Genomic DNA, 20,489 nt, shown 5'->3' on the forward strand with positions numbered 1-20,489 from the left:
CCAGATGCCCCAAATGAGGGATTTGAACTAGGCTGCATTTGGGATTCTTCCTATTGAGTAAAGGGTGGATTCTAAGCCTATTAAGAGCCGTATAGAGGGTATGGTTGTTGGTAGGGTATCTGAGCCAAAAGAGGATGTTGATACGCGATATAGCCTGATCCAAATGGAATTGATAATCCACTAGAATAAGGTACACTGCCAACATTGTGACTAGCTCTCGTAGCGTGAGTTTGAGGTGCACTCACATAAGGTCCACCTAAAAAAGGAGGTACATAGGGCATAGGTGGTTGTTGTCCCCCATACGGCGGTATAGGTGATGGCAAATATTTTCCACTTAATGGGGGACCTTGGGAACTTATAGGGATATTAATTGCCCCAACCGTGACTACCGATTGTACAGGAACTGACGAAAATGCAATTGGTACAGGAATTTGGGAGGCCGCGTTTGAAACAAATGAACCAGAAGCAAGCATGGCGCCCGATGAACAAATGGGATTGTGATAAAGTGAAGATGAACTTTGAGTACTTGAAAACAATTGAGCCAAAGATATATAACCGGCTGCAAACAAAGGCTCACTAATTTCAGGGGGTGGTGGAGGTGCAACACTTCCCACATATGGATAACCTTCAGGTGGAAAGTAGTATTCAAAATCATTATCAACACCAGGAGTATGAGTAGCTGAGACTTCTGGAGGACCTTGAGAAGAGGCTGGGAACGCACCTTCTAAGGCCATAGGTGGAAACAGTTGTCGAGGAGGAATCCGAGATGGTCATGGAGATAACTCCAAAGGTATGCCAGTATTGTCGTATGGTGTATAAGGTTGTTGAGGAGATATAACCAATGGATCAAAAAGCGTATTTGAAGGGAATAAAACAAAACTCTGTGGACTCTCAGGGGTTTTTGGATCAGATTCCTAAGATGATGATGCGTCTCGAGGTGGAGGATGAGAAGCAAGGGGTTGGATACTGGGGACAATTCCAATTTCAAGACCTTAGGCTTCAAGTGACTGTGAAAAATCAAGATGAACTCCTTGCAATGAACCTTTAGTGTCAAATGATGAAGGGGAAATGTAAGTTGAACTCAATGGTTCATCTACAATGATCTTTTCTCAAAAACAATAAAAGGGGTGGTTGATGTGAGCCTACAATTAAAATTTACTATTAATTAGGCAATATGAGGCCAAGGATAACTACATTGGTAAGTCATGTTATCATGGGAAGTTTAATTTTAGGACTTAAAACAAGAAATAAATAAAAAAGGGTGTGTTAAGAAAGAGGGTTTACCAAGTATCTATGAACCATTATATACACCTTAGCCGAAACCAAGGAATTAATGTATGACGACCAATCTCCTCGAATGTTGTGTTCGGTGTATCACGTTTGCAAGGCAACTGACTCGGGTACCTGTGGCTAAAGGATAGAAACCTTGTGGGTTCTCCCAATATATACTCAACGGTACGAGCAGCACAAGTACATGTTAGCATTGTCTAATGTATAATCATTTGGTGACAACGTTATGATATACTTACCATACTAGAGTGCCTCTGATATACCCTAGAGTAGTAGAGAACCTCTAATATACTTCCATACTGGAACGAGATTTCACCCTCGGGATACAAATCAGGCAGTTAATGACAGCTACTAGGTTTATATACGCTGGAACATGCCTCTAGCCTAGACCTATAAATTTTTGCGTTAATTTCCAAATGCTACTTATGTTAATTCAGTAAATTTTAAATTTTTTGTTGAATTAGATTTCAATTTTTGGTTCAAATGATGTTACCTGAATCCTAGTATGCAACTATATGAGAAAAATGAAACTTTTCATTTCAATGAATTCTATGCTAGCGAGGGAAGAGAGTACAAGTAATTAATGCATCAAACAAGAGAATGCATAAAAAATATGCATCTACTAACTTTATCCAAATGAAAAATGCAAGAGAAAAACTAAACTTCACTTTCACTAATGAATATGCAATCTATTGAAAGAAAAAAATGATCTTCACTTCACTAAGATGTACTTTTAATTATATGATGCTCTTTTATTTTCAGATGTCTATATGCAACTAAGTTTCAACTAAAGAAAAAACAAAAATTTTGATCCAAAATACTCCTAAATGCAAACAAGGCATCAATCAAAGTAACACCAAATTCAAAGCACTCAATGAAAATGTCTTTCACTTTCTCTTTCAAATAGATAAGAAAATATACTCATTTCAGTTTGCAAACCAAAAAATGTAATCTATGTTTGATAAATGACAAAGATGGATTTCAAATGCAAGATGACCTAATACACATGAAAAACAACTTTGCACAAGACAAACTAAAACCAATGTAAGTCAATGTTTCAAGTGATTTTACCAAATGAACAGACCTAATCATTCAGCAAACCAGAGACCCCAAGACACTCATAAGCGGCAAGTGACAACCAATCGACATATAAACCCTAAAATCAATCCAATCGCACTTAAAGACTTGAAAGTTCAAAGGAGTAATAATTTGTTAATAAAACGAGGTAATGAATCAAAACACCAAAAAAAACCAGTCATACAGGAAAAAAACAGGATCTTAGGGGCTTAGACACACTGGGGTTTGATAGAGAAAGCCTATATTTTTGCCAATCTCCAGGATCAGGGCAGTTGTTAAGGCAAAACAAGCACTGAACAAGGGATAAGCACGACCGTTTGAATAAAAAGCAAGCTGGTCGAGGAAAAAATCAAAAAATAAAAAGAATTCACAAACTCTTCCAGACTGAGCACTCTAAGACAGTAACCAGTGATTGTGAAAACCTATATCAACCCAAACTAACTGAGAGCATGATGGTCAATCAAATTGATCAAGAGATCAATTGAGAAAGGAGGATGAACCGACTATAACTTCCCCAGTGGATTCACCATTTTTTGTGAAGGAAAATCCCCTCTATGGACAGAGGCGATCCCTCTAGCCTAACGAGTGGGTCTAGAAACAAACTGAACAATCTAATACACACTTTCCTAGCTTATGCTAGACAAATGCAGTAAGAAGGAGGAACCTACATGGTTCTGATGATAATCGCTCGATCCTTAGAGATGGCTTTAAATCTTATGCTCCATGCCTCACTCGTAAGTTGTTCTTCACGTCCGGGAACCTACAAGGAATATCAAAGTACTATGTAAGATACGAGAGTATATATAACATACATCAAGCTTAAACTACTTAATAGATCAAGGAACATTAAGCTAATCACATAAATATTTACACAATTATGGAAAGTGAACATCATATGTATATATTAAGAAACTAAAAAGGGAATAATACAACCTATGCGTTGATGTTGAAGCCTTCCTTTGGGTGGATGTCCAAGTCCAAGAAAAGACTCTTCAAGCACTCCTTCTCCAAGATAGGATGGGTAGGATGTAAGCATAATCTCAACATAAGGATGCAACAATCAATGACCAACCATTTGGGAATGGAAAGGTGTGAATTTATAGGAAGGGAGAGGGAGTTTTGGATCCAAAAAAGAGGGGGGAAGGCCCACATCTCAAGGGGAAATCCCATGATGATAAGATCAAGAGGCCTAAATGAGAGAGCTCGACCATATCAACAACAACCTATATTCAGCTCATTGTTCCCGAAGGTTCTAGTGAGTGGAGATTCTCCTCCAGTTTGGGAAAGCCTGGAAGAAGGAGTTCAACGCGAGTTTTCCTATGAAAACCTACGTTGGAAGCATGAGTATATAACTGAGAAACTTGCCATCAGCACAAGTAGGCAGTGGAGCAAAACGCGCTGCTACCAAAAATTAGGTTTTTAGGTGACCTTCTCCAGAATGATTTCAGGGTAGCTTTCCTTTGATTCTTTAGGGAAGTTTTGGTCAATATATCATGATGGATATGCTGCACAGTAGTCAATTTTTTGACACTCTGGGATAGGGCATAGGAGGTGAGCAAGAGATATGACAAAATATTGTGTAACAATTGCATATGTGACTTGACTAGACATCAATTGTTGCTTCTTCTTTACAATTCTTGGGGAATTTTTCCTTTAAGAATTCTTTAATATACTAAGTTGAATCAAACATTTCTTTCTCTTCTAGATAAAATTCAAAGTCCTTAATAATGTTATTTTTTTATCCTTTCAATTTTAATGATTGACCACGAGACTCCTCCAATTTATACCATTTATTGGGAAAATCATCCAGAGTGTTAGGAAACATATGAGGCCATACCTTTTCATCCCTATATCTGATTATTCGTCCTTCTAACTTGCAATTTTATATATGAATAATAGGGTTTTTTATATGTTTTAATATTTTCATATTTGCTTGTCCTAATAATTTACATCCTCCAAACCTTTCAATAAAATATGTTGTTGTTCTTATCCATGTCTAGAGTTGGTTGAATGAGTATCCCACCATCAAGTTGCTTGATCGGTGAAAGTACGGACTAGACTTTGCATTCTCCATTGATGTCTAATATATTTATGCACTTGATCAAAATGATTCATAGGATAAACCCATTCCTTGAATCTAATTGGATTATTGGAGTCTTTATTTAAATCAAACAATAGAATGATTTCCTTTATTAAATTTTTATTTCTTGGATTATAGGCACGAATTTTATAGTAAAACATGGGTGGACCTTCTTCATCGGTACTAATTCAATTGTCCAACACTTTTTTTCTTTAGATTCATAATTCTCAATTTTCCATTCACATAGGTCGATGTCAAAAAAAAATCTAATAAAAAGTCGGGAGCTAGTTAAGGTCTCTCTAAATGATTCAGGATCCACATTTTCTTTGTCTTCATGTAGGACTTGATACAACCTCCCTTTCTCCAAATCTTGTTCCCATGGTTTAACCCAATGCTTTTCTTTGTGAGGGTCAAGAGGAATTATTATCTTCTTATTATTACCCTTTGTTTTAATTCTCTATTTTTCTAATGATATAGTGGATTTCATCCTTCAACCCCATAGTCTCTTGACTAAAGGTGGATAAGCAAGAATTCCATCGACTAAGTCGATGACCTCAAAGTTGACAAAGGTCTAAATTCCCATAATCGATGTTTTTACTTGTTGCATTGTTCTGATTGACTCAATGAACATTTTGTCTTCTAATTTAAGATAGTTAATCATCTTGTGAAGTGATGGTCTCCCCAAATTAATCCATGTTTCTCATGGAAGTATATTTACTTGTGATCCAAAATCAACCATGAATTATTTCACCATATATAGATTTATTTCCAAATCGACTTGAGGGTCGTGATTATATAGATTTTTACCTTGAGAGATATGGAATTAGTTTTTCCACTCATTTCTTCCTTCATTATAGTCATTTAATATATTTAAAAGTTCAACAAGATGACCAATTGATTGTTCCCTCTTCAATAATTCCATAAGTTCCATGAATATTGTATTCTTTGTAATTTTATGCATGTTGGCTTCAATTTTTAAAAACCTCAACTGCTTTTTCCATAGTGTCTTTCTGAATTTTCATATATGAATATTTATGATCACTTTTTGTCGGTCGAAGGATTTTTTGATTCAGAGAAGTATTTTATCGACCAGCACTAGACCTAGCAATGGCATGGAGGTTTTTTGGATTTAGAATCTCCTTCTTTGGCATGGATTGTAAAATATTGACAACTTTTTTATTTAATATATTTTCAAGAGTTTTGGGGAAATTCTCCAGAGAGTGATCACCCATATCACACATATTGCAAAAACATAAGTTAGTCTTATCTTTCAATGGGCAACTAAGTGTTGTGTGGCCCTCTTTCCAACATGCGAAACAATATAATATTCCTTGTCCTCGACCTTGGGTCATGACCTTGACCATCATATCCTCCGCATTGATCACCATATCTTGCTCTATCATTTCCTCTTCCTCCTTTTGTAGATTGCTCATCATAGTTATCTAAAGCCTAAGTATGGTAAACAACATGATAGTTGGGCTTGTTCCTCACATTTAACTAACATTCTTGTGTTGAATGGCTATTATCCTCACATATGGTAAACCATTTAAACTTAGTATTACATAAATTATACTTCCATTCTTTAGTATTATGGTTTGACTCAATTTAACATATATCATAGTATGTATATGACTTAACTTATCTAACGTCTTGATCAAAATGATCAAAACATTTACATTTATCTTTATTATTCCCTTCACTTCTATAGTTAGTACACCAAAGATTATTTTTCTAGAGGGATAATGCCAATAGAGAGCCCTACAATTCTTCAATCTTTTCTTCTAGTTTATTGTCATTCGTTGAGGTATTTGACTTCCCTTCATCATCCATTTTAATGTGTCAATCCAACTTAAGGGTTTCTTCGCATGTTTTTACTCTGTGCATCCTCAACAATCCTCAAGATTTCTATAACATAATAGCAACGTACCATTTGACTAACAATGCTTCATCAATAATATATGGGATTTGAATTAGAAAATATTTAAATCATTTGTCAGATTCCCTTACTGTCTCATTTGATCATTATTTAATATCTTTCAATTTTTGAGCTACAAGATGTCTAACATCTTATGCTTTGACAAAGGAAAATAAACTCATTTTGATATCATTTTTGCTCTTCGACTAGTTTTCTATGATATTTATAAACCAAGTAAGTTCTCTCTTCTAAAGAGCGGCTGCAAAATGGGTCATTTGTTTGTCTTCATCAGTGATGTCGTTAGAATCCCAAAAAATTTCACAAAAGAACCAGTGCTTCTTTGGATCTTCATCTCCTTCATAAATGGAGATATGATTTAGCCCCATTTTTACTAGTGGAGGTGTAGTTTTTAATATTTCCTTCTGACATATTGACAGGTCGGTCTTATTGACTTCGACTACAAGTTGGTGTTTTGGTTGTGGGATATTTTCTTGATTGTTGACATTGACTTCTACAAAATTTATTAATATTTCATTAGTTTGATAACCTTTGTCTATGTTTTTAGTGAACTGACTACTTCCAGGTCATGACTCTTCGATGTCTGGGCTTGTATCCTTGTGCTCTTCAATAGACAATAATTATCACAGGGTGGGTATGTTCATGAGATATCTAACATGGTGAAGCATGTATTCATTTTATTGATTATTAAACCAAGTTTGGTTTACAACAATAATTTCAATTTCTATTTGATCGCTTAAATTACCATGTTCATCTCTTCTATACTAAACTGTGGATGATTCTGAATTAATATGCCATTGTTTTTGGAGGAATTTTATGACAATATGGCTTGATATTGATAGAATTGGTGAACATTGAAATGTTGGACCAGAGTTGTTGATTTCCATCTTATATAACTGCCTTTTAGGACTTACTTACAGACTATTAATATTTTTTAGAATAGGCGGTTCTATGCCTCTCAACTCTTGATGTTGAGAATTAGAGGAGTCATGTACATCTTTGTTCTTACACACTCAAGTTTGAATTTCCTTTCTTTGGTATTCTTCCCTCATTTCTTATTGTCTCTTTTTTCTCTTTTCTTATGCTAAATTTTGAATGTCGATCAACTATTTATACAATTGAAATCCATCTAAAGTATTTCATCTATTGTCTTCATTGTGTTGTTTATTTGTAGTCGACAACTTTCCTCCCATTTTAATTTTCCTAATAACTCTCCCTTTTCTTCTTTTCCTTTTTTCTTATTTATTCTTAACAAATCATTATCCCCCCATAATGAGTTGACTTACAGTCAATTGAAAAGAGTAAAATTAGCATACATATTTTATTTCTTAAGAAATAATTCCACACTTCTTTTGTACTTTTACATTTAGCTTCATGAAATTTCTCCTAGTTGATCTGTTTTAGACGACAACCAAAATTTAGTGGTTCCGAAAGAACTGATTGATATTCTATTATGTGGTCAGCTCCTCTTTCATGGAGAAACTTGTGTAACAAATTAGTTATGATAAATAGAGAATTGTTATGAAAATATTTGAAACACATTTCTTTGATTCGTTCAATAGAAGTTCGTTCTTCTATTGCTTGCTCCTTATAGAATTCATCCAAGATCTTTTCGACCCACTTGTGCAGCTTGGTTCGACCATCATTTGTCAGTTTCAATGTCAGTTGTCCATCATAGTATTTCTATCACATTCGTGGTCTCGTCAACGAATTTCTCAATCTTGGCTGGGGTTGCTTTAATGAATCTTTTGTTTGATTATATGAAAGAATGTGACCTAGCCTCCACAAGAGACAATCTATTTTTCCTTACGTATTTCTTCAGGTATTTGTTAATCTTTGTCTATCACCACTGTTGCATCTCTTATAAAATTATCATTTCTATTTTCATGTTATAAGTACTCTAGTCTAATTCTACCAACAATGGAACTAATTTTGTAGTCTAGCAGAAATTGTGCTTTGACTCCCAGTAGAAAGCACAACGGGAACCTACATAATCATATATAACATAAGAAAGATAAAAAGTGACACAAAGTAGGAGATAATCAACAAATAAATACTCTATATTATATCTTCTTCGTAAAGAACCTCCTGAGCCTACTCAGAAAACCAGCCACTATGCTCCATAAGTTTAATTTTTTTTTTCTTTATTTACAGTGAATATTCACCTTTAACATAGGTGTTGTGTTCCTTTTTATGTCATGGCCATTTATTAATTCTGCAACAATACTTATCTACATCCTCTTACAGTTTTTGCGGGTTCATCATGGAATATTTAGAATTCCTTATAAAAAACATGGCATAGATTCTTGAACCATAATTAGATGCATCTCCACCTAAATTGTTCTACATGCCCCATGGTCTTATGCAAATCTTACAACAGAGATACCATCTAATATTAAATTCAATGGCTATTCCCATTATGATCATCTCGGAAAGAAGTCTTAAAGAAATCATTATACTTAATTTACACTGCCATCATCATTAAGCACAATTTTATAATTCCATGGAAGGAAAACTAGTGCTAACATGTAACCCATAACATTTGTTAGTTAGTTTCCCCATCAAAATTTAATAACTTAATTCTAATGCAGTTAACTTGTCCATGCATTTGAATCATAGTTGAATAACACATAACTACCCAACCCTCAAGCAGGGCACTGAAACCCATTCCCTCATTAACGATACAGTTAAACGTTATATCATAATTCACTTGCATGCATAAGAATTTATCATCTAAGAATAAGGCCTGCTATATCCCTTCATTAAATTAAAATGATAACCATGTTTAGATTCAACAACTATCTCAAATATTTATGAATATACCATAAACAGGTTAGTGCAAGTAGTTTCGTCCACATTGATGGCCCCATGCGAACCCTATCAGCAGTAAGATAGATCCATGGCCACAGTTATAATAACCACCTAATAAGCCTTTACCACTAACTTTAATTTTGGAGGTAATAACATAATATACATAAGGATGAAACCATTGACATAGTTACAATTTACAAAAGCGACATAAGTTATGTAATATGAATACATAATCATTATCCAGATAGCACATACGTTAGAAGTAATACATATCCACTATCCCCTATAGCTCAACATTCTATACTATTCTACTAATTTAACTTGAAACCACATTAAAATCCATAAACGCCATATGCATAAACTACAATTTTTTCCACACCAATATATAACGCAACATTTATATAACTGAAACAAATAATAAGAAGATAAGGATACGAGTGCAACATAAAACACATCCCACGCATGTGAATCCATCTAAAATAATCACTTGGAGGGAGGAGCACCACCACCCAACCATGAATCACCTTTGATCCCCCCCGAGCCGAAGATCTTGCCAATGATCAACTGTCCTCATTTGATCAATGCACTGGGTATTTAATACCCTCTTTCATGATTTAGTTACCATTAGTGGCGTCCCGCTTTTATGGATTTTTCCATTTGCCTAGGTATTTTTCGGAAAAGCTCGTCTTTATCTCCCATGAGGCTTTTCCACATAAAAGCTTCCCTTTATCTCCTACAAAGCTTTTATGTCCAACGGATCTTTATCTCCCATCCATTCGATGGATATCCAATCCATCCAAGCTTATCTAGAATCACATCTAGAAGCTTTATCATGAAATATTCATCTCTATCCCATTCCTCATGGGATTTGGCAAGAATCTCCTCTCTCTTGTGCTCCGCCCTCCAAGTGATTTATTTTATTAATTTATTTAATAACACATTTACTTTTCATATTACATATCACCTAGCTTTCCTCAGCTTAGGTTTAGAATAGTTTAACCCACAAGGAGGGTATCACACCTAGCTTTAACTCATCTTAGGTTTACAAACATTTAACACACAAGGGAGGATATCACATCTAGCTTTAACTTTGCTTAGGTTTACAATAATTTAGTATACAAGGAAGAGGTGTTACATTCTTAATGAGAAAATCAAGCCAGTACATTGGCGTGGCTATATATATATAAAATGTTACAATAGTTTAAATTTTGGAACCAAGTTTCCTTAACTGACTGAGACACTCGAGTCGATTAGCAAGTCGACCGACTTTAAAATATGTATCTATATGTGAACTTGAACGACTAGCCCCTCCAATGGGCACCTATAGTTGCATTGAAGGTCAGAATTATAGTGGCATACTTTTTGGAGTAGATCTGAAGTTGAACTTGTTTAGGGAAAAATAATAGTGATTGTATATTGTTGGATTTGGTTATTGTCCCTAGTACGGGAGCCCAAGAATTTTTTGTTTTATCCTGTATTCTATAGGATGGCAAGGTGGTGCTTGGCAATGAAGTTGTAGCTTCCTTCAGCACGTTGTCGCCTCCTTCTAGTGGATGTTAGTAAACCATTGGTTGTAGGTCCTTCCACTAGTGGCTAAAGCAACTATTTGTACTGCTTTGAAAATGGATTGCATATATTGAATCAATACATACACACATGTTAAGTTGTAGTTTTCACTATGTTTTTACTTTGATGTTTGTAGGGGATTTTACCTCACTACATTAAAGGGTTGTTGGATATCTAGTATGATATCCTCATGTCCATTCTTTAACAAAAAATATCCATAGATTAACATTAACTATACTATAGATTTTCGATGAAGAGACCAGTTCAAGTTGGAATGAAATATCATGAATTTAATGCACAAGTATCAACAGTTGTTTTGGAAGAGCCTAATTTATGATGTTCTCTTTTTATCAACCTCTCATACAATGAATTTCCTCTTGATTGGATTTATTTGGATTTAATCCTTCTCACATGAGCTTTATAATCTAAAACACTCACAAGACAACCTCTTTATTTAAACTCTAATTCCATATTTTGGACAAATATTATATGAATAATTAATACATTAAAATAATAATGAATAATATACAATGAAATTTTGAGGGGGCTGGGGGATTTGAAGAATGGGTTAATTTTCCATGTTTTTACCCCCAAAAAAAATTACTAATTTCATTTTTTTTCTTTTTTATGACGAGTCAAGCCCAAATTTTATAGGAGAAAACTATTTTACCTTAAAAATATATAAAATTTTATAGAAACTATACAAAATTATTATAATTTTGAATATTTTTACGAAAATATCCCCAAATATTTTACAATTTGCATAATAGTGACTAATGTTACATTATATCCTTAAAATTTAAATGTGGAACCATAATAAAACAATCATATTGTTACACTATTAGTTCAACAACAATGCTCATCAAAATCCTTTTGGCACAACCAAAGACACAATACAAGAGGTGGAGTACTTAGTTCTTAGGAAACAAATCATAAATAATTATTAATTACTTTCACTTATTTCCTCTAAAAAGGTGACATGTTCAAATCTAGAGGAAGATAGAGTATATGCACCTTCATAAAGACTTTGGTACTCAAAATTGAGATCAATTCTTTATGCATATCTCATACACCAATGTGGTGGTGCCTAACTTAGCTATCACATAAAAAATAATTTATTACTATTATCATTATTGTATAGTTCATTTTTCATGTTATTTATGTAAATTTATGAAACTTTTAAATTAATGTTTTGTAAATATTAAATTAACAAAACAAAAAATTAAATTAGAAATAATAATGAATATATTTTAAAATTGGATAATAATTTTGTTAAGAAGGATCAAATCACACTATATCAAAACATTTTTTTACAATACCAAACTACAAGTCAAGAGATTTAATATTGTATTTTTGAAAAAAATATTAATATTAATATTTTTCTATTAACAATTGAATGAATCACAAATTTTCCTTGTACCTTTAATTACTTTTTCCTTTTGAGCATTGAAATATAACACACATACATTTCATATTGAAATATATTAGTTAATATGGATATTCATATAGTTTATTTAAGTTTCACATTGAAATATTTATAAGAGAAATATAAATTTTTCTAAAATTTTAGTTACTTTACTTTAATATAAAATTATATTATTTATTTAACTTAGGCATCTAAATATTTTATTTATTACTATAAAAGTGAAAGTGAAATGTCAACAAACCAAGTGAGCACAATGAGAATGTAATTATTAATATTTTATAATGTTGTTAATTAAAATTAACCAAATATATATAATCATTTATGTTTTTATTATAAGCCTTTTTTTTAAGGTACATGTGTCAAATTCAAGTTGAACTCTTACTAGATTGTAAAATGAGCCTTTGGCTTCAATTAACTTAATGCCTTAATTCATTATTTAAAAATGTGTGATTATCTTATCTTATATTGCATTAATTTGCTATATAACATTTTAAATATTTATATCTATGGAAATTTAAAATTTCTTATAACATATTTAGTTAGTTAGTTTTGAATCATTAAAATATTTGCTTTTAATACATTTTTGAAACTATCGTTAATAAAATTAATTATAATTTTATAAATGAAATCAAATACTAATCTCAGTTGTCAAAAAAAATTGATACCACATATATAATTATATATCATTATTATTACGTTTTTATATTTTTATTTAATAAAATCTATAGTATATAATTTTATATCTTTGTAATTTCAATTTATTTAATTCATTTCATATAATTTTATGTTTTTGTATTTTAATCTTATAAAAACCATTTTATATTATTTTTATTTATAACATCGTTTAGAACCAATTTCCCAAGCATATGAAAATTGTGAAATTCAAACAAATATTAACATGCTTATTATTTGAGGAGATGGAAAATTGAAAAGTATAGCTGGTTCGAAGTTCTACATACTATATCCTCTGGAAATAATATAATCGAATTAGGTTGCGTATTACATGATAGAACAACATCATGATAGCCACAGGGCGGCTAAGAATCATCCACTGATAAATTAAATTAAATGATTGTGTTTCCACGCCGACTTGCACCTGATAAATTAAAATAAAATAAATGATTGTCTTGGTCCCTCGTCCTCGTCTTTCGGTCATATGCACGGTTTGTGATAGGTTGCAGAAGCGATGTAACAACAGCAGTGTGGTGTGACATACCACAGTAAATTAAAAAAAAAAAATTACTCAGAGTTCTAGCGCCTAACCATTACCCTTCCGAGGACATACGGGGGTTTAATTAACCAATTATATTTTTATTAAATGCATATTTGTACCCTGCTGACGTGCCAAGGACACAGACTTTGGTTCGGTTCCCAATCCGATTCTATGGTTGTGTTCCCAGGCGCATTTATGTTGGACTGCTGATTGACTGCTCAATCTACTGTGCTCTATTCTCCGTCCTCCCACACTGTAAACATCACATGGTGATCTCTTTCAACCTTGTAGCAATATAAATGCCTTCTGACATTCGGGGAAATAGCGCTCGCTAGTGCTCACTACATTGTATTAAACGTTGCCGTGGCGCGGCAGATGAACCCTTGGAGTCTGCAACCTTGTATTCCTCACCCCATCGACGGGGAAGGAGGAGGGAGGCCCATCCAACGGTCTGGCTTCTTCCGGGAGGCTATTCCCCCGCCTCACCGTGGTAATGCCTCATTCTTTCCTCTACCTGATGCGTTTGGGTTCTGCTGTCTGGTTTCTCCTTGCACGGTGAGCGCTCCAGTTACCAAAGGCAGCCAGTTGTTTGGAGCGGCCGAGACCTCCCTTGGCGCTTGGATAGCCCGATCACAAGCCAGGTTGTTGTTTCCTTGCCAACTGATTGTAAAGCGTATTGCAGATTTCGTTTTCTCTTTTTCCAAAAAGCTTGATTTTCTAAACTTCTGCTGCTAATCCCAGTTTTCTGATCGCAGGATAGAGGGAGATGAAGCTGTGGATTCGGGAGTTTTCACACAGGCAACCCATTTCATGTGTTAGTGCTGGTCGTTTATTCCGGTTAAATACTCTATGCAATTAAAGGTTGCGGGTCGAGGTCATGGATGAATTCCGTAGATTATCTGGAAATTTTACTCCAGTTTTGGAAGCTACAGTTTGTTCTTTGCTGTTATTGTTTAAATTCCCCGGTGTAGACCCGGATTGTGCGGGGTAGGGTTTACTGTTAACAGCTGAGGGCCCGCAGTGGTCCTGCGTTTGAGACCACTCAGGGTAATTTCCTCATGCAACTTCCAGCTTGTAATTTAACTCTATCTATAATCTCGTTGCTCTGGGTTTGCTAAAACTCAGGATTTTAATGGTTGTCCATACTCATGGAAGGACCTTATTACTTTTGAAAATACAGTTGTATGTTCGTAACCCTATTCTTTTGCTGGTTAGCGTTTGCACCATGTTGAAATCGCAGGTTGCAAGAATTGTTCCCTGATGGTCTCTTATGTGATTATGTCTCTGCAACCTTTCCTGTTGACATTTAGATATATTTGTATAATTGTTATTTTTCCCTTTTCTGCGACTGTAATGAGACTGGTTCTGATATTATATTGGTTGTGCCTGCGTGTGGATGGACTATGGCTTCAGGGGTTAACTGATTATGTTCTCGAAGTCTACTGTTCACTGTTTCTTTGTTTCTTTATATGAATTATAGTTTTCTTATAAGGCAGACGGGTACCCATTACTGTCTCTTGCATATTGAGTTTATTTATAATACTCCTGCATGTCTACACAGTTGAAATTGTTTTTAAAGGGGGTGACTGTTTCTATTATTATGAAGAAAATAAAGACTTACTGCAAGTTTTGTTAATGCTCTTGCTTCCAGGGTTATGTACACTGTTATGTTTCTTTTGTTTTCTCCTTTTTGGGTTAATTCTCGAAGCTTCCCGGAGCGACTCGGACCCTAGAGGCAATCCTGTGGGTTTGTCTCTACGAAAACCTGAGTCGAAGAATTTCTTTTTTTACTCAAATATCCATAACAAGAATAGCACACTTACACTGCCCTAAAAATAATTAAGATTGAACTCTGTACAGGTGTTACACTTCCCTCTGAATAACTCGACAGAATGATTCTATCTCCCAAACTATGCTGTACTAGCTGCCGCAGTCGTTTCCAGACCGGTATGGTGTTACCCTCGCTGAAAACGGGCCGGGTACAGCTAAACCCTAGCACTCTGACATTCAAAGATTTGGACAACCGTCTCATCCCTAACGTATTATAATTTGTTTAAAATTGGTTCTTTTCCCCCTGCGAGTTAACTCATCCGGGTATCTCCCGAGACAGATTCAAATTTTAAATTTTCGCTTAATCTTTAAGCCTCATACTACAGTTTCCATCTGCTACAGTTTTCCCATAGACAGAATCTCAGCTTTAAACGATTCAGCTAGCCCCCATAGGTACCTGTTCGTTTCTTGGCTTTATTTATTTATATTATTTGTTTATATTCTTCTATCTACCACAGTTTTTTCCAGATACTGACAAAAGAACCTACAGCCCTTGACTGTTTATGAGAACATCCAGTATTATTCTTTTTATTCAGCGACTTCAAGTTTCCAGGTTAGACCACTTACTTGGCTTCTGCTGAAACAAATAGTACTCCTTAGAAGGTTGTTTGACGTTATTATCTGTCTGCTGTCCGCCCAACCATGAGATACGTCCTCAAGTCATTAACCTCCTCTGTGAGTTTCGTGCATGCTATCTGGTTATTACCAGATTTGGCATTTTCTTTTTTTCCTTTTTTGTCTGACATTTCAGCACGGTTTTTCATCTCTTTTGCTCCTTTTTCTTGGAATCTCTCCTGTTAGGGTTGCATTCCAGCAACTGCATTTTTCCCCAACTTCCCTACTTGGAAGTCGCTAGTTTCTTTTAATGCTGGAAGACATTTTTCCATAAGCAATAATAAAAATATAATTATTAATTCAAATAACCGTCGTCCTTTAGTGTGTAAATAAAGCATGGTAAATAAAATATTTACGGTAAAATATTTACAATGTTCTGGGGCATCACATGTGGGTGCATCACCTCCTCGGCCTTGGCCATCAAAAAAATAAATGATTGTGTTTCCACGCCCACTTGCACCTAACTCCAGCAGCTGATAAATTAAAATAAAATCAATGATTGTCTTGGTCCCTCCTCCTCGTCTTTCGGTCATATGCACGGTTTGTGATAGGTTGCAGAAGCGATGATAAATTAAAATAAAATCAATGATTGTCTTGGTCCCTCCTCGTCTTTCGGTCATATGCACGGTTTGTGATAGGTTGCAGAAGCGATGTAACAACAGCAGTGTGGGTGCATCACCTCCTCGGCCTTGGCCATCAAAATATTAAATGTCACGGGAATGCGTTCCATGGATGGTCATCCCACCTTAGGCAGACACAGTTATTGGTATATTAAATAACGCCTGCTCCCAATGATTCACGTCAATAATTCCAAAGCAACCTGCAACCTGCAATAATTCGGCTACGTCTTATATATAATAGAACATTTGCCTCTAGAGTCTAAACCAATCACAATTACTTGATCACCCTTCAAACGCATAATCAAACTTTGGGTAAACAGAAAATCTTCGAGTGCATTTATTCTTTTCCATATCTACGATCCAAAAACAATGTAACTAATGAAACAAAAGAATGGGAATTCAAATCATGACTTCTTTGTGCAGATGAAAAGAAAACGAAATCATGAAGCATGACATACTTGTATATATATTATAGGTTGGTCTACTTACGTTGCCATTACCTGGTGGCATAAGTTGCCGATGTTGGGATTGTTGGTGTTCATGGTTTTGTTGTTGCCGGTGTTGATTTTATTGTCGCTGTTGTGGCCGATGATGCGATTGTCGGCGATCTTGGTCTACTGACGTTGCTGACCTGATGGCATACGTGGCCGGTGTTAACGGTGTCTTTGGTCTTCACGGTGTTCACAGTGTCTTTGGGCTTCACGGTGTCTTTGGGCTTCACGGTGTTCACGGTGTCTTTGGGCTTCACGGTGTCTTTGGTCTTCACGGTGATGATTTTGTTGTCGTTGTTGTTGCCGATGATGGGATTGTCGCCGATCGTCGACCAATATGATTACGACCACGGCTACGACCCCGACTACGAAACAGTAGATCGAACAGTCCACCAATATGTTTACGACCACGGCTACGAGACAGTATTTCCCTAACTGTGATCCAATAACAATGTAATTAATGAAGCAATCATGGCGTCTTTGTGCAGATGAAAAGAAAGCGAAATCATGAACCAGCACATATTTGTGCATATGCTGCACTGAAGAAAGAGCAGAGTTACTGCCGTTACATTGTAGTTGATGTTCACTGTGACCGTGGTGTTGTTGCCGCTTTTGTCGCCGACGATGGGACTGCCCTCGATCTTGGTTTCGCAGCCAAAGACGTTCTTGGAGCCGCCGTTGTGCCTATTGTCGACCATCTTGTTATTGCCGCTTTTGTCGCCGACGATGGGACTGCCCTCGATCTTGGTTTTGCAGCCAAAGATGTTCTTGGAGCCGCCGTTGTGCCTATTGTCGACCATCTTGTTATTGCCGCTGAGGTTCCGCCCTGCTTCTGGGAAATTGCTCATGTACTGGATGGTGCTCTTGGTTTCACTAAGTCCTTCAAAACCAACAAGACTCCCACTTCTGGTAAAAAAAAAAAAACGCCTTCAGTTCAACTCACTCAGCTAAATCGCATCAACACATAACATGGACATTGATAATTTATTGTGTATCAATGCATAACGCGGACATAGGTCAAATTTTGAATTTTTCAGTGCATGTGAGGACCATTTGATGTGTCATTGGCGTCTTCAACGTTTACGAGGGCGTTAGTTAAAATGTCTCATTTCAAACCAATAATTTGCAGTCAATCATTAAGTTAAAATTTTATTAAAAAATTAATAATAATAAGCATGCTTCATTAAACGTAATTTTCATCCATTCAATTTTAAAACTTTTATAACTAATACCAGTTTCCTGATCGCCAAATTTGGGGCAATGTTAACCAAATCTCTCTCACTATTATTATCTAAACTGAGATAATTAAAGCTTGCTCGATATTTTTCTGGACCGTAAAGAAATATCGACTAAATAAATGAGATAAGTTAGCATATTCACTCAAAAGAAAAGACGACTATTAATGTGGATAAGATCCAGCAAAGAGATATGCCTTTTTAACAAAATTTCATCCAAAACACATACATAACAACTAGAAGTGGAAGGCTACCCAAAAAAGCATCTAACCTTATTTACAATAACCATCATTAAAAACTAGCCAGGGCCGTGAAAAAGAAAGATGCGCACGGTTTTGATACTTACAGGAGCTAATGTGGAAAAACACCCAATCACCAGTAATATTGGTACCGGAATAGAAACACGCTATCCGGAAAATAGCACGAGGATCTGTCAAAAAATTTAATATAAATGATGTCAAATAAGCCATATTTATCTCATAATTGTTATGTCTGGATTTATTTAATGTATACTCAAAAAGGAGAAATTTGGAGTCCATTTTTCTATCCAAATGGGTAGAGAACAAGAAGTCATCAATAATATACCCAAACAGGCAACAACAACACGCCATCAAAAAACACTATCCCTATAAAAAACACTAACCATAAAAAACAATTATGATATACCTCTCTAGATTTGAAGAGGCCACACAGGTCAGTAAGGTGAAAGGAGCCCACTCTTATGGCAGCCACAGAATTCGATTTTTGGAAGAAGTAATATCCGTTATCAGAATCGAGAGACCAGGAAGTAATAACCGTTATAACAATCGAGAGGCCAGAGTCGTCTAATAACGGCCACGAAACCTCTTTATAGTGTGGGTGGGATGGTGCATTCCTTGATAGTATTGGGAAAATTGGGAAAATTCCTGATAGTATCGGGGAAATATTAGGCAAAATTCCTGGTAGTATCTAAGAAAATCCCTGAAACAAACTTCTCTAGAATTTAAATTGTGTAATGGTTGGGTATAATATTTTAATTTTCTGCAGAATATAAATTGTGTAATGGTTATGTATAATATTTTAATTTGAACAGTCAACCATTAATATTTAATAAAAAATATTTAATTTATTATTAAAATTGTTTAAAGTTTTAGTCAATATTAATTATTTAATCTCATATATTTTAAATTTTATTAATTAATTTTTATTTTTAAAATAATGATATAATAAAAATATATCTGCCTAATTATGGCTTTTCCACGTCTAAACAACACATGTCGATTTAATTTTATTTTGCTTCAATAAAATTACGGTTTTTGCTTCTGAAAAAACAATTAAATTAAAACAAAATCATTTTAAACTCTTCCAAAAGCTTAATACATGATATACGATTAACATTGATATACGCTAACCTTTTAAAACGGTCAAATGTTACTGAAGATCAGGGCCTCTCATCATACAAAAGATGACTCTCAAGAAATTTACCATACCCGGTTGCACAAACAATCTGTCACTGCTCTGCTTAGCACGTCATATTTTTCAAAATCTGCCAAAAATTATCAAGATATACATTTGAAATGCACATTATTTATCCGGCGAAGATAATTATTGTGTGATAATGACTAGTAAATTATTTAGAACTTTTTAACCGATCATTCGCGAATCCTATTAATTAAATAAATCACGACGACTTGCAACTTTTTTTAGTTGAAATATTAAAATACAATTCAATGATCCATGAATTATGGAGTGCAGCTGCTCTATTTTACTTCGTTAACTCAAACACACACCGAAAGAAATAAAAATTGATAACAGATAAGTGACCATTTAAAAATCGCAATGATTTCCTTCTTTGGCGGACCATAATGTTAATTATTCAGCAATATACGCGTGGAGTAGGGAGTCAAATTGTACAAGTGGGGTTAGTGAGATTACGGAGCTGGAGCCACCCAGGATGGATGATGGATGTAATTGATGGGTGTAGAATTATTTTTAGTTGTTTTTAGTGTGAGTTTTTTCGAAGTTTTTTTGGTGAAATTTTACCAAAATTCAATAAAAATTTATTGAAATCACAAGTTTGATGGATAATCTCGCAGAATAAAAATGCATTTAGAATTTTTCATGGTGATAAATTTATATGTACAATAAAAAACTAATTTAAATAACACAAATTAAAATTTCGCCACAATTTTTTTACACCAAACTTTAATACCAAAAACTAAAAAAAAAAAAATTCCATTAAAAACCAATCTAAATATTTTTTCATGATTCCACACGTAAAATCATATTATACTTCCCAAAAGTTAACTTCCCGGTATATGCA

General features: G+C 34.6%; 1 protein-coding gene across 1 annotated transcript; it reads left to right on the forward strand.

Annotated features, from left to right (window-relative positions):
* The first annotated feature begins 766 nt into the window (after positions 1 to 766).
* LOC149162572 (uncharacterized) lies at positions 767 to 14,780 on the forward strand. The gene is made up of 4 exons (XM_089435224.1): positions 767 to 790; positions 896 to 1,003; positions 13,688 to 14,037; positions 14,152 to 14,780. Exons 1-4 carry the CDS (start codon positions 767 to 769, stop codon positions 14,213 to 14,215), a joined length of 546 nt encoding a protein of 181 aa, XP_089291350.1. The 3' UTR covers positions 14,216 to 14,780.
* Positions 14,781 to 20,489: the final 5,709 nt, after the last annotated feature.

Source organism: Pinus tabuliformis, chromosome 5_2, assembly GCF_031772625.1.
Source record: "Pinus tabuliformis cultivar Carrire ecotype Pingquan chromosome 5_2, CPIR1, whole genome shotgun sequence".
In the NCBI taxonomy this organism is placed as follows: Eukaryota; Viridiplantae; Streptophyta; class Pinopsida; order Pinales; family Pinaceae; genus Pinus; species Pinus tabuliformis.

Bases quoted from the DNA above. Each gene is read 5' to 3' on its own strand.
- LOC149162572 (XM_089435224.1), top strand. From the start codon at position 767: ATGGTCATGGAGATAACTCCAAAG. The intron at 1,004-13,687 runs GTGACTGTGAAA...TCAACCTTGTAG, and splicing joins TTCAAGACCTTAGGCTTCAA to CAATATAAATGCCTTCTGAC. The intron at 14,038-14,151 runs GTTGTTGTTTCC...TTCTGATCGCAG, and splicing joins ATAGCCCGATCACAAGCCAG to GATAGAGGGAGATGAAGCTG.